Genomic DNA, 14,052 nt, shown 5'->3' on the forward strand with positions numbered 1-14,052 from the left:
TTCTGTGGAATGTGGCCCCCTGCGTGGTGTGCAGACCTTCCACTAGGGCTACCCTCTACATTAGAAAATGCACTCCACAAACACATCACTCGACTAAGGTGTGGCTTCATGACTTTCTGTAGTTAGAACTTACTTCTAATAGTCTATTTTCTGTTGCCTAAAAACCCAAACCAAACCAAACCAACCAAACAAACAAAAAACACTTCAGGGGCTGAGGTTGTGGCTCAGTAGTAGAGCACTTGCCTAGCACATGTGAGGCACTGGGTTTGAACCTCAGCACCACATAAAAATAAACAAATAAAATAAAGGCATTGTGTCCATCTACAACTCAAAACAAAACAAAACAAAACACTTCAGCTGGGCATGGTGGATCATAAATTAGAGACCAGTCTCAGAAACTTAGCAAGACCCTGTCTCAAAAAAAAAAAAAGACAGGGGAGGGGGATGTAACTCAGTTGCAAAGTGCTCCTGGGTTCAGTCCCCAGCAGAAAAAAAAAAGACTTTATCACATTATGAGATTTTTTTTATAGTTTTCAATGAAACCCCCAAACATTTTACATGAATCAATTTAAATTATTATCTTGGGAAGAAAGATGCTCAGCATCCAGCACAATTTTGTGTGAGAGTCTGACTGCATTATGTCCTCAACTCATCAATCACATGGCTCCCTGAAGCAGTATCTGCAAAATCAGATACTTTTTTGGTGGGGTCTGTGTACTTAATAGTAAAAAAAGGAGTCTCATTTTATTTTCCTATTTCTTTGTGTGTACATTTTTCTCCTATTTATTCAATCATTTGTGTGTGTGTGTGTGTGTGTTTTTCCTATGAACTGGGGAATCCCACTTGGGATGTCTTTCCATTGCACCCTTCCTTACCAAATTTATGAACTATGAAGATTTGTGGCTAAGATTTTTCTAGTTTTGCTGTTTGTGTTTGATTATCATTCCTGGTTATTATTATTATTTTTTTGTCACACTCTCTAATGCAGCTTACTCAATTTTTTAAATAAGTCTTAACTAAGTTCCTTTTCTTTGCTCTTATGTTAATACTTTAAGTTAAATATTATGCCGACCAGAAGAGCTAGTTAAGAACTAGCAAGGCGTTCCCACATATTTCCCCAAACTAGGGACCTCTACAGAGATTTTCCTCACTTCTCGCTTGGTAACTGCAATGCCTGCACTGTGGTTAGGTGCTGTGAAACAGGCATTCACAAATGGCTTCTACCTCTTGGAAAGGCAATTTCACAGACAACATAAAATTCCTCTCATAGTTGTCCCTTTGATTCAGGAATTTGACTTTTGTCAGTTTTCTGGTTTAACTACATTTATTTATGCATTTGCTTGGTTTCATGCTACCTCCAGACTTTCCCAGTTCAACAGACAAACCAGGCTGAACTGGAAGCCTTCTAACTACTCTACACAAAACTAACTTGAGTTTGCTTTTCAACTACTTTCAACTACTCATGTAATGCCTTTGCAAAAGGACACCATATTTAAAAACACACCTCAAAGACACACTGATACATCTGAATAACTTTCACTTGTATGGAATAAGAAATTTTTTTAAAATTATTTTTTAGTTGTAGTTGTCAATACCTTTATTTATTTTTTTATGTGGTGCTGAGGATCGAACCCAGGGCCTCGAATGTGCTAGGCAAGTGCTCTACCTCTGAGCCACAACCCCAGCCCGAAATTAACGTTTTTAAAACTTAAAAAGTATGTAGTTCTAATTTACATCTTTTCAAAAATGTGTTTGTTTAAAAAAAATAGATTGCTTCTCTCAAGTTGATGTTTTGAAAAAGGACAAAAGACATCCTTCCTTCTTGAATCAGAAAGCTTCCTTACGGTCAGATCCTCCATGCCAGGGGTCAGGCCCCTGGCAGACAGTGGACACCAAGATGGGCTCCCCAGGGGGCCAGAAGAGAGGCCCCGACAACTGACAATTAACGTCCATGCAGGACTGGTCCACGCAAGAAGGTCCTAAGCAGGGCAGGTGTATGGAAGGAGTGTCCATGCAGGATAAGAGTCCAGGAAGGATGGAAGGATGTCCACGCGGGACAGGTACATGCGGAGACCTGTGCAGCAAGGAGTGCCCGCCCGGGCAAAGTCCTCGAAGGGCAGTCCACAAGGGACTATTCACAAAAAACGGGTCTGCGGAGAACCGATGCAGGCGAGGAGGGCCCGCCCAGGAAAGGCTAGGCAGGAAGGGGCAAGTGGAGCATGGCCACGCGGGTCGACGCAGGCAGGACAGGGGCACACAGGACAGGTGCAGGAGAGGAAGGCCCTTCAGGAAAGGTGCTCTCAAGACACATCCACTGGAGGCAGATGCGCTCAGGGTGGGTCGGAGCAGAACTCATGCCTTGTAAAGAGGCCCGCGCGGGGCGCGTGCGCTAGAGGAGGGAGCGCGCAGAGCGAGTCCACCAAGGGCACATCTCGCGGACGGGCGCTCTGGGGGCGGGCCCACGAGGGTCGTTTTCCGGCCTCGCCCCCACCCACACGTAGGCGTGGAGCCCCGGGAGGGAGCTGGTGGCCCAGGTCCTAGCAGCTTACAAAAAAGGCTTTTTTAAAAAATGGAATCTTCAAGTGATAATATGTTGTTTCCCTTTCGCCCACTATTCGTCTATGCAAAAGTGACAGTCCTATTAAGATTTCACATTCTGAGGACTTGGGACAGCCTGTGGGGAGACGGGCACCGCTGCCAGCATCCGGGCTCGGGCGCGCTTCTGCCAAGACCGGGGCTGCGGGCTTTCGCTTATCGGGATCTTCGTTCGTGTAGTTCAGGAACGCGCCGACGTCAGGATCCTTAGCATGGAATACACCGCTGCCGGGACCCTGCAGGAGGAGAACGCGGAGCCAGGGCGCCAGTGAGGGAGCGCACCGCTGCCAGGACCTTGACGGAGGAGCGCGCGGCTGCGGGGACCCCGCCCCGCACGCGCGTCCCCGGCGTTGGCGTCGTCAGCGTCGTCCAGGTCCCGGTCCTCGTCTGTGGCCTGCTGTCGCTTTCCCTCTCCGGCCGCTCCCCGGCCGTCCCGCGCCCTCGCCGCTAGCGCCCTCGCCGGCCCCGCCGCCCGCAGCCCTGGCGCTCCCCGCCGGCCCCGCCGAGGCCGCCTGTGCCCTGTGCCAGCGCGCGCCCCGGGAGCCCGTGCGCGCTGACTGCGGCCACCGCTTCTGCCGGGCGTGCGTGGTGCGCTTCTGGGCAGAGGAGGACGGGCCCTTCCCGTGCCCCGAGTGCGCCGACGACTGCTGGCAGCGTGCGGTGGAGCCCAGCCGGCCGCCGCTCAGCCGCCGATTGCTGGCGCTGGAGGAGGCGGCCGCGGCGCCCTCGCGCGACGGACCGGCCAGCGAGGCCGCCCTGCAGCTGCTGTGCCGCGCCGACGGGGACCCGCTGTGTGCCGCCTGCCGCATGGCCGCCGGCCCCGAGCCACCCGAGTGGGAGCCGCGCTGGAGGAAGGCGCTGCGCGGCAAGGTGCACCGGGATTGGGGGACCTTGTGTCTTGCCCATTCTGGGGTCCCCGCGGTGCTCTGATTTCCTTTTTCTGGGGTCACTGTAGAGTCTCCTCCAGGCTTGCCGCTCCTTGCGGTGCTCAGCTCCCCACGTGCCCAGCGCTGTGCTCACCCCAGGGCGCCCTGCAGTGCCCTGTGCCTTCTTTACTACCCCATGGTTTCAGCAGAGCTCCGTGCCCCTCCTGGGTCCGTGAGAAGCCCTGTCCCTCCCCCAATCTTTACTGGCATTACTGGACCCTTCCCTGTCCCTCCATCCACGACCTTGGAGGATGGCCATTTTCCCTCCCCAACCCCGGTCCTTGAAGCGTAGCGCCTCATCTCCCTATTCTCCACCTGTAGGCCAGGACCTTTTCCCCATCCTCTGCATCCTCTCCTTACTCCCACCGCTGGCCCTGCTCTGAGAGGCCTCATCTCACCCCAGTGGATGACCCCTCCCATCATTGCACTGCCTTGGGACATCAGTGCACTAGATCCAACCCCCTTGCTGATGGAGCCCAAAATTTCTGTCTTGGGGACTAGGTCTTTCTTTCATTGTGCATCCTGCAGACCTTTGAGGTTCCTACTATCAACCTGGTTCTGGAACCTTCTCCACTTGCTCTCGTGGCCCTTTGATTGAGCAGAACCCACCTCCAGAATCTGTCCATAGCTGGGTCCTGAGGCCCTGGAGCTATTTTTGAGAGAATAGATAGCCAAGTCCCTGGGGACCAAGGCAGTTCTGCTTGGTTCCTGCTGAGCAGAGAAGAGACAGGTCAGCTTTGTGTGTTTGCATAATAGCCTGAGTGTTGCTAACAGCCCCTTTGGGGACTATACACCTCAAGCATGGGATGTGAGGGTCACTGCCCATTCACAGTGGGAGATGAGGGCAGATGGCTGCCTTCCAATCCCAGTGTGGAGTAGGTGGCCTGTCCTGTGGTGTGGCTGGACAGTTTTACCATTGGCTTCCCCTTCCTGGCCAGACTGACCCCAGCAAGGGCCAAGCAGAGCACAGAAGAGGCCAGGCAGCCTGTTGGTATGGACACAGTTCAGCTTGGGGGGCCTGTTCAAAAACGTGGGGTTTCAAAGATGACCTCCAGAGCTGCCTTGGCTGGTTCCAGTTCCTTCTGAGAGGGTGAAGTGCCAGGGCATCTGTTGCTCATTAGCGCCTGCAGCCCTTTTCTTTTTTTTGCTGGAGACCATGTTCTTGGGGATTAATTCTGGGACAGTGAGACTTTCTGGAATTGGCAGGTGTGAGGGTCCCTGCACTGAGCTGGTGCCCCACCCATCCCCAAGTTACCAGCTTCTCTCTCCTAGGAGAACAAGGGGTCCGTGGAAATCATGAGAAAGGACTTGAATGATGCCCGGGATCTGCATGGCCAGGCAGAGTCGGCGGCTGCTGTGTGGAAGGCAAGTGGGGAGCAGGTGGTGGGCTTGGGATCTTGGTGGACTTGGGTGCCAGGAATAGGCTAGGCAGCTGCTGGGCCTGGTTGGCTGAACCTTTGAGTGGACTGTAGGAACTCCAGGGTGGCTTTCTAGATGCTTGAGGATGTTTCCCCAGTGAAGTCTAGCCAAAGCAAACAGGGATTCACTTTTCCCCCACATTTTATGTGTAGTGATTTGGTAAGTGTCCTGGCTGCTAGAACAAGATACTAAAAACTGGGGGGCCTGGAAATCAGACATTTGTTGCTGCAGTTCTAGAGGGTAGAAGACCAAGGTCATGGAATTTGGGGAATGCACCATTCAGTCCACTTGCCTCTGCTCTCTGGGGCCTTACCTTGTTGTCCCCCAAGGTGACCGAGCACTATAGTTCTTTTCAGTCAGTTGCCAGCAGAACTACACATTAACTTGACCTCTCTTAGGTGGCTTTTCTTCATATGTATTAAAATCTATGACCATTTTCTCTAGGTTTCACAACTTTTTTAATCATGTAGAAACAAAGCACTTCTGAAGACTGCAGAGGTTCTGAAGCTCTCGGACATGACCAGCCCCTTGAGGCAGAGGCCACCTGTCCTGTCCAGGGGTAGTGTTCACTGCTCTGGGTCAGCTCAGCCCTTGCTCCCTGCACAGAGCACGAGGTGGAGATAAAGGGGTGATCCCTTCCTGTTTACCATAGAGAGCTGTGGCCAATACTCTCACATCAAAAGACAGGCTGGCAGGCAAATAGCATGGCATGTTAATTTCATCTTGGCTTCACCTGATGTGGTACCCTTGAGCTTGAAGACTCAAGAGATCCAGTGTGAACTTCCCATTTTTATGCTCAAGTGTGATGTAGCAGGGGCAGCAATGCAGAAATAGGTCTAGACAGAAAGGATGTGCAGGTAGTATTACTAGGCTAGTAGTGATAGGCTGGGGAGCCCTGCAGGCCTGTTTGTGCAGTGTCCATCCTCCCAAGTGTGGGAAGGACCTTCTGAAATGGGTCTTAGGAACTACTTTGAGCTGGGCAGATCAGAGGATTTCTCTATGACCAGTGCCAAGACAGAAAAACCTGAAGAGTAGGGTACTATTTTTAGGCTTTATGGCTTGCCTTGGGGAAGATGGGTTCTAGTTTCTAGGATCTGCATTGAGGAAAAGAAATTCTATTTCTGTGCCCTGCCTTTGGGAAGACAGGTGTGAGAGAGGAGGTCAGAGAGTGGCTTTGCTTCCAGGCTTGCACTGTGGGGTAATCGTCTTCTGAGCCTGACTCAGCTCCCTTGGACAGTGGGCAGAGAGGTGACAGATGGAGCATATGATGCCTGCTGGACCTCTGGCAGCGCACACCACCCTCTGGGGTCAGTCTGCACTTTGTGTTCTAAGCAGTGCAAACTGCAGAGTGCTGTGATGCTGTCTGGCCCTTGGGAGCACCAGCTTCTCAGTGACCCTGCCGTCCCAGAGGACTTGTTTGACCCACAAGTTTCAGCAGCCTGGAACTTTCATCTGACTTTATTTAGGAGAGGGTGGTGGAGGCATTGAGAGAATCCTGAATTCAAAGGAAGGACTTTGTGGCTCACCATGCTGGCCGGCCAGCAGGGTCCTGCTGGCATTTGTATTCTCTCAGCCATAGAAGCATTTGCCCTTTTCAACCACAGGTGGCCAGGGTGGGAGTCCAGAGCCAGGTTGGAGACGTGGGTGAGGCTGAGTAAAGTCAGTGTAGCTTCTTTGCTCCTGTTTCTAGGTGAGGTACTGGCTGAAGGGTGGCCCATGGCTTTCACCCCTGGTGCCAGGCGAGGTGCAGCAGGGAAACTCACCAGGAAGGTGGGTGTATGTCCTGAGGCCATTGAGGGTCACATGCCCACAGGTCATGGGCTCCTTGGCTCTGGGATCGGTTCATCTTCAGATGTAGCCCAGTGCTGGGCCCCTGGAAACCTGCATGCTGCCCAGCTCAGATCAAAAGTGCATCTGTACCCAGCATGCAGATGGTCTCTAGTCGTTATTCCTGAACAATACAGCTGAAAAACTACTTCACAGTGTTTAGGCTGTATTAGGTATTATAAAGTATGTCTGAGGATGAGCGTCAGTCATATGCAAATACAATGCCATTTCATAAAAGACCCTTGAGACCCACGAGTTTGTGTCCTGAGGGGCATCTTGGAACCAGTCCCCAACGGACATTGAGGGAGAAAATTCCCTGCTCTCCTAGGGTCCCAGGCTGGGCTTGAGAGTTGAGATGATATAACTTAGATAACAGAAGAGCGTGCACATTCATTGGCATGAGTTTTATGTGTCATTGAAGCTGTTGGGAGGAAGTGAAGATCTCAAGAAGCAGAGTCGCAACATCCCTGTACCAAAATGGATAAAGAACAGCAGGCTGTGAAGCAGCCGATTGGTCGGCAGGCAGGGGGATGAGTTATTTGACAAGGTCTGTACAGAATCCTCTCAGCCTCGGCTTCATCCTCAAAGATAAGAACATCAGTACTTTGATAAAGGGAGGGTGTGCTGCTTTTTTTGTTTTAAGAAAATACTCAAGCCCAAGTACTTTTTAAAGATAAGAAGCTTACTTAGCTCACCTTTCTGGGGGCTGGACACCCAGATTGAGCAACCCCCTGTTTGAAATCTGGTGATGTGGTGGGTAGCATCCTCTTGGGAAAGTCTTGCCTCCTGACAGCTTGCTCTTGCAAGGAACCACTGAAGTTCTGTGAGACCAGCACTGGTGCCTGCCTGGCCAGGGCCCTAAGTAGCCTAGCGGGCTCCTGAGGCCCACCACCTCCACCTTCCCATGCGGAATGTTGGGGGAGGTGCCCAGACCCTGGCAGAGGGCACCTTTGCCGTGGATTCTCATCTGCTTTGAGAGTGTGGAGGTCAGACAGTCTGTCACACCTGGGCCTTTGATTCGCGATGTCTGGATAGCCCATCTTGGGGTGTCGTATTCTCAGCTCCTTTTAGAGGGCACAGATTTCTCCTGGCATTGGGGAGGGTGGGACAACTTTCTCATGGGGGCCATGGAAGATGGGTCCCTTCTGCCACCTGCCCACCCTGCAGGGGCATGTCATGGACCGCAGAAAGAAGGCCCTGACTGACTACAAGAAGCTGCGGGCCTTCTTTGCTGAGGAGGAGCAGCACTTTCTGCAGGAGGCTGGGAAGGATGAGGGTGTCCCAGAGGATGAGCAGGCTGACCCAGCCGAGCGGTTCCAGTCCTTGCTGCAGGCGGTGTCAGAACTGGAGAAGAAGCACCGCAACCTGGGGCTCAGCATGCTGCTGCAGGTATGTGCAGTGGGGCTGGGTAGCAGGAGGCCCAGGTCCCTGGGGGGGCTCAGAGAAGCCCAGAGCCATAACCTGGCTGGCCAGGCTGTGGCCTCCTGGGCTGGACCTCAAGAATGAAGAGGTGGTCAAGGACAATGGCGTGAGGGAGTTTGACACTGGGGAGCGCACAGTGCATCATCCCTAGCCTTCGAGGGTGGGTTGTTTGTATCACCGATATGGAAACATCAGAGGCTGGCCCCACGCTGGGGCTCTGTGACACCCCTTGGTGTCAGCCCTGAGGCCTGGACTGAGCCTGAGATCCCCAGTACTCCCTCTGGGCCTCTGCACTTGGGCCTACTGTGCCGGAACCTGAAGCTCTTAACTGCTCTTAACTTAACTCTTGGTTTTCCTCTAGCAGAGCTCAGCCTGCTCAGCCCAGCTGCTGCAGTGACCTGGTGAAGGGCTGTGGCCTTGGGGAGACAGGGTTGGGGCTTGGTGTTCTGGGTGGGTTGTGCCCAGGACAGTAGCTGTCTGTCTCTCTGTGTCTCACTGTCTCTCTATGTCTTTCTGTGTATCTCTATCTCCTTCCTGTCTCCCTGTCTCTTCCTCTGACTCTCTTCCCTTCTCCCCTCCCCTGCAGTGATGGTACTGGCCCAGCAGGTGGGTCCCCAGAGTGAGAGCAGAAGGCTCTACCTTCCACAGCTGGCCTGCAGCAGCCCCACCTGCCCCACCCTTCGGTTCCTCTTCCTGGCATCACCTTCCATCCTGGATGGATCCTCAGCTCCACTGGCACCGACAGTGCTTGGGCGTGGGGTGAAGCATTGTAGGTGCCCATACCTTTGGTGTGCATCTAGTTCCAAGTCTCAACAAAGTGTCATTTCAATTTTCCCCAGGGCGTGAGTATGTTCAGGGATGTGCCAGTTCTTATCAGAGGCCAGCCTTGGGACACACTCCCCAGTGTGTCCCAGCCCTGGCCTGGTGGTTCCATGGTCCTGTTCTCCAGCTGGCTACGGCTTGGGGCCTGGTGTGTGGGCATCTGGCATCAAGGGCACCAAGCACTGCACCATGCCCAGGGCAGGCTGCTCTGTGAACCTCCTTCCCTTCCAGGGGGCTGGACGCCTTGGCAGGGCCCTAGGACACACCAGGAAGGTCACATTGAGGGGTTAGCACCAGGGACACAGCTCTTGGGGAAGAGAAAGTAAGTGGAGTATTCTCCACCCTTCCTAGATTGCCCTTCCTCCCTTGGGGTCCTGGCAGCTCTGCCCTCCACTTCCCCTTCCTGTCCCCTTCCTTCCTGGCTTGTGGCCCTTGGTGCTGACAGACACCTGAACCTTCCTGGCCCCTCACCCCTGGAAGGCCCATTCTCCCCAGCGTACAGGGGGCTCTGCCAGCCCTCAAGCCCACCCCATGTTCCACCTTGCTCATCTTTGGCTTCTTGCTTCCTGTCTCCTCTGATAGGTGGATTTCACAAAACTCGTGACAGAACATGTGGTGTAGCAGTAGCGTGGTTGCCCGTAGCATTGTGTGTAGATTAGTCCACGTGACAAAACCCAGACCAAGTGAGCAAAAACAGGAGGTCAGGGTGTGCAGATGCAGAGCGGCTAGGTTTGCCCCAGTGCACGAGTCGGTAGCTGGGTCGCTGTGAGTGGGGCCCGTTTGGGGAGGAAGTCCCTGGCCTCAGGTGGGCTGACAGTCCGGCCTACCTGTGTGGGCCAGATTCTGGGTGCCGAATAAAGTGGGTTTGCTCCAGCCTGTTTGCTATGTGTTCCTCCTCTGGTCTGTGTGTCCGGGTGACCTCTTCTCTTGCCCCTGACCAGTCTCCACTGGGGGAGAAAAGTTACTCGTTGATACTGGTTAACATAGGGCAGACTTTACTCAGCACCATCGAGATTGCTGACTGGCTTACTGCAGCAGGGTCTTCTGGTGGGGAGGACAGTTGGGGCTCCACTCCAAGCACAGTGAGTGTGAGTAGAAGCTGATGGCCAAGGTGGAGTGTCCTGGGCTGGAAGGTGACTAGGAACAGACACAGGTGAGTGGCTCTAGCTGGACCCAGCTAACAGGATTCTTGCTATAGGCAGGCCAATGACCAGACATCACCTAGGGATGGTGGGGTGAGGAACCCTTCAGATAGCGAGGGTGGCTGTGTATCCAGGGTGGGGTTCCCGGTAGCCCAGAGGGGAGCCACAGCTTCATGGGTGTCAGAAGAATGGGATGAGGGGTGGGAGGTGATGGGAAAGCAGCCTTCCCCCTTGAGGTCTCTGTAGTCTGATGGTGTTGGGGGTGGATGTGGAAGTCAGAATTCTTAAGTCAGCTGTGGGGTGGAAACTCTCTCCTCCCTCACAAGTGGCAGATGTAAGGAATTCTGAACAGACTGGAACACACTGCCTTTTTGTGTCATGGAAAGAGTGACTGGTTCACCCTGATTCTAAATATTGGCCCAGAAAAACCATTTGACCTTGGTAAAGAGCCTAATGAACATCCCTGACTGACCCCTAAGATGTGTGATCAGCACTAGGGAGTTCCCAGGGCCCTATCCTCAGGCCTCCGTCTCCAGCAAGGCCAACTGGATCTTGGAAAAAGCAGTGCTTAATGGGAAGGCCTCCAGCCTGCATCCCAGCTGCCCGCTGCCAGCCAGGCCTGAGGCCTCTCCACATAAACCTGAGAGACATCCACATCTGGCTCCAGGAGAGGAATGCACAGTGTGGCTGGCACAAGAACACCTCCACTCTACTCCATCTCCTGCTCAGAAGAAGGCTCCCTTCTGTCCTGTTCACATCAGTGCCTGTGCCCAGTGAAGCCCTGGCCCTATCCACACCTTCTAGCCCTCTTGTCACCAGGCCCCACTAGATCTGGCCCTTGGCCTTTTCACTGTGGGGGAGTGGGCCCCTGCCTGCAGCCTCCCTGTGCTGATAGCCTTGTCCTCAACCGCACCAGTGGGGAATGGGCCTCCTTCCCTTGTCTTTAGACCAGACTCCCACCTGGTGAGGGCTACTTGTAGTGCACAATTGCCCCTTCTCACTGTGTCCTCCTGTGGCAGGGGCTCCCTGAGTTCCCTCTGATCTGGTGAGAACCCTGGTCCCATCAGAGGTTCCAGTCTCATAACTTCACCCCCCAAAGGCCTCACCTCCTAATACCATCATGGGGTGGAGAAGATTTTGGCATAAGTTTTGTGGCATCACGGTCCATACACAAAGCCCCAAAAGCTCAGGTTCCCAGGGAGAGGGATGCTTCAACTCATGTCGGTTTTTGAGTAACAAATTGTGCACCCACAATGGTTCCTCCCTGGGGGCTGGTGGAGATGAGGAAGTGGCTGCCCAGCTCCAGCCTCCAGCTTTTGCTGCTGGTGCAGAGGGCATGTCACTCCCAGTGTCTGGCAGCATCCCTCAGATGAAGGGTACAGTGACCTGAGGACCAGCAGTCTCCACCCCACTGGGTGTTACATTCCACAGGCATCCACTGCCACACACCCACAAAGGTTTACATGTTTGGTGTCCCTGTACTGGTTTGGGCCAGGCATGGTGGACATCCAGTGCCCTTTGCTGGAGGGGTGGAGGGTGCAGTGGGGATGGGGACACAGGGATACTGCAGCCTGGGAATAATAAGCCAGATGTGTGCCACATGGGTAGGGGCTGGATACCGCAGAAAGCATGAAAATGGGACCAGACTTAAAACATGCACTCATAACAGCTACCCATGGCTTAAAAGAACACTTCAGACATGAAACAGTGGAACCCAGAGGACTGGTTGCCTATGGGACAGGAATAGGGGAATGGGATGGGGTCATGAGGGGGATGATGGGAATATCAATACGAGAAGGGGTGGGGAGGGGCAGGGATGTCCATGCTCATTGCTTTGTGTGGGAGGACACCAGGCTCCAGTTCCTGCCTTTCTTTTTGGGTTTCTGTAACTAGCACCCTTTCACATCTTGGGAACAAAATTGGTGAGAAGAACCATAGACGTTTTTGGAGTATTATAATCATATACATATTGGGAAAGTTTTGGGCCATATGACAGTTCTTTTGTATCATGACATTTCTTTTGTATCCACAGGGATGGGTTTCAGGACCTGTGGACACTGGTAGTACTCAAGTCCTTTTTGTTTATCAATCCCACACATCCTCCTGTGTGCCTTAAATCATCTCTAGATAACAGAATATTTAATGCAATGTAAGTGCTGTGTAAATATTCTACTGTACTATAAAGGGCACACTCACAAGAAAAAAAATGTTTGCTAAGTACACTCCCTCCCACCCTGAGTGTTTTTGATCTGTGTTTAGTTGAACACAAATGTGGAGCCCACAGGTGGAGGACCAACTATACTTGGAATACTCCATTGCAAGGAAACCAGTTCAGCATTCAAGACCCATGTGGGTTTCTGGCAGTGCCCCTCATTCAGATTTCAGATGGACTGCTCTCAGCTTCCCTTGGGAACTTCTCAAGAGGCTGTGCTCTTGAGCACATCCTTCTCATCTCAGAAGACTGGAGGCTGTGTGTGAGAGCTCTGAAGATCTCTGTCAGGCCTCCAGGATGGGTCAGCTGCCCCTGCCCTGACAGCAAGTCAGCCTAAAGACCAGCCCTAGCCTCTGCCCAGCATTTTCTCAAGGGAAGGTGGGGGGGAGCACATGATAAGCAGAAGACAGCTGCCATCACCGTGAAAGTGAGGCTCCCATGAATTGTGGGGTGGGCAGGGGGAGGTGCCCCTTGCACCTGTGTCCTGTGTAAAGGGGCTGATTCCCTCAGAGACTTTCACTCAGTTTGGAGACTGAAGACCCTGAAGTCTTCCCCTGCCTCTGGAAAGATAATCTTTTGGACTTTGAGTTTATAATTAAATTTTCATTCATTAAGAGGGATGTGCTATTAAGACACTTCTATTTGGCAAATAAGTATTGAATTTATAAGTATTCCATTTGTAAATGAAGAAATGTCAACTAAAAATGCTGCCACTGACACAGCCTAAGAGATTAAGTCAGCCAGTCAGAATTAAACTCAACGGACAAAGGAGGATGCTGAAGTACTTTTTATAGGACCCTTGCTGGTACAAACAAGAGTAGACAAGTTTTAAAAACACTGTCAGGAAGCGTAACATGTTAGTAATAGACACATGCCTCATGGCTCCTGTTTGCAGAACAGCATGTCTTGTTAAGAGTTCAATTCTATGCGGATCTGCCACTGAATTTGTCTTGTGACTAGGACCAGTATGTTTCCCTGTGCATAAGCAACTTCTGGGTACTTTCCAAGATTTCTTTCTTTTCTTAATTATAAGGTTGATACTCTCTGTACTAGGCTTTGGAGTCCTTGGTCATTAGACTGGGTGGGCTGCAGGGTGCTGTCCTTTTGCAGTCACCAGAGTAGCCTGGCCTCCCCCGTTGCACCCTCTCAAGCCCCTGGCCCTTAGAACCTCTTACCTAGGCCCAGGTCTCCCACCCAAAGGATTGCGACTGGTAGAGTCAGCACCCACCTGTAACCCTAAAGGGATGTGGCCAAACTGAGGCTTGACATACCTCATAAAACTTGGGAGTGTGAGCAGGTGTGGTGGTGCACACCTGTAATCCCAGTGGCTCAAAAGGCAAAGGCAGGAGGATCGCAATTCAAAGTCAGCCTCAGCAACTTAGTGAGGCTCTCAGCAACTCAGTGAGACCCTGTCTCTAAATAAAATTTTAAAAAAGGATGGGAATGTGGCTCAGTGGTTAAGCTCACCTGGGTTCAATTCCCGGTAATAACAAAACAAAACAAAAAAACAAAACTTGGAGTTCGAGCCAGGAGTAGTCCAGTATGCCCCTGCCCACATACTCCACCTTGGGAAGGTGACTGCTTTGAGCTAAAAGGCACTTGGAAAACCGCAAATGCAGGCAGAAGCTTTCCCCAAACTCCCCATATCTCCCGGGGGAACTTGGCATCAAAGCAGTAGGCCTCTCCA

The 14,052-nt window shown here is 52.4% G+C and overlaps 1 protein-coding gene and 1 long non-coding RNA gene across 2 annotated transcripts; both read left to right on the forward strand.

The window, feature by feature from the left end:
• Nucleotides 1-2,035: 2,035 nt before the first annotated feature.
• Rnf187 (ring finger protein 187) lies at nt 2,036-9,884 on the forward strand. The gene is made up of 5 exons (XM_027922428.3): nt 2,036-2,335; nt 2,776-3,465; nt 4,794-4,886; nt 7,935-8,156; nt 8,776-9,884. Exons 1-5 carry the CDS (start codon nt 2,036-2,038, stop codon nt 8,776-8,778), a joined length of 1,308 nt encoding a protein of 435 aa, XP_027778229.3. The 3' UTR covers nt 8,779-9,884.
• A 2,084-nt stretch (nt 9,885-11,968) lies between these two features.
• On the forward strand, nt 11,969-12,983 carry LOC139705725 (uncharacterized). The gene is made up of 2 exons (XR_011707529.1): nt 11,969-12,302; nt 12,413-12,983. It is a non-coding gene; the product is annotated as an uncharacterized lncRNA (long non-coding RNA).
• Nucleotides 12,984-14,052: the final 1,069 nt, after the last annotated feature.

Source organism: Marmota flaviventris, chromosome 5 (assembly GCF_047511675.1).
Source record: "Marmota flaviventris isolate mMarFla1 chromosome 5, mMarFla1.hap1, whole genome shotgun sequence".
Classification (NCBI taxonomy): domain Eukaryota; kingdom Metazoa; phylum Chordata; class Mammalia; order Rodentia; family Sciuridae; genus Marmota; species Marmota flaviventris.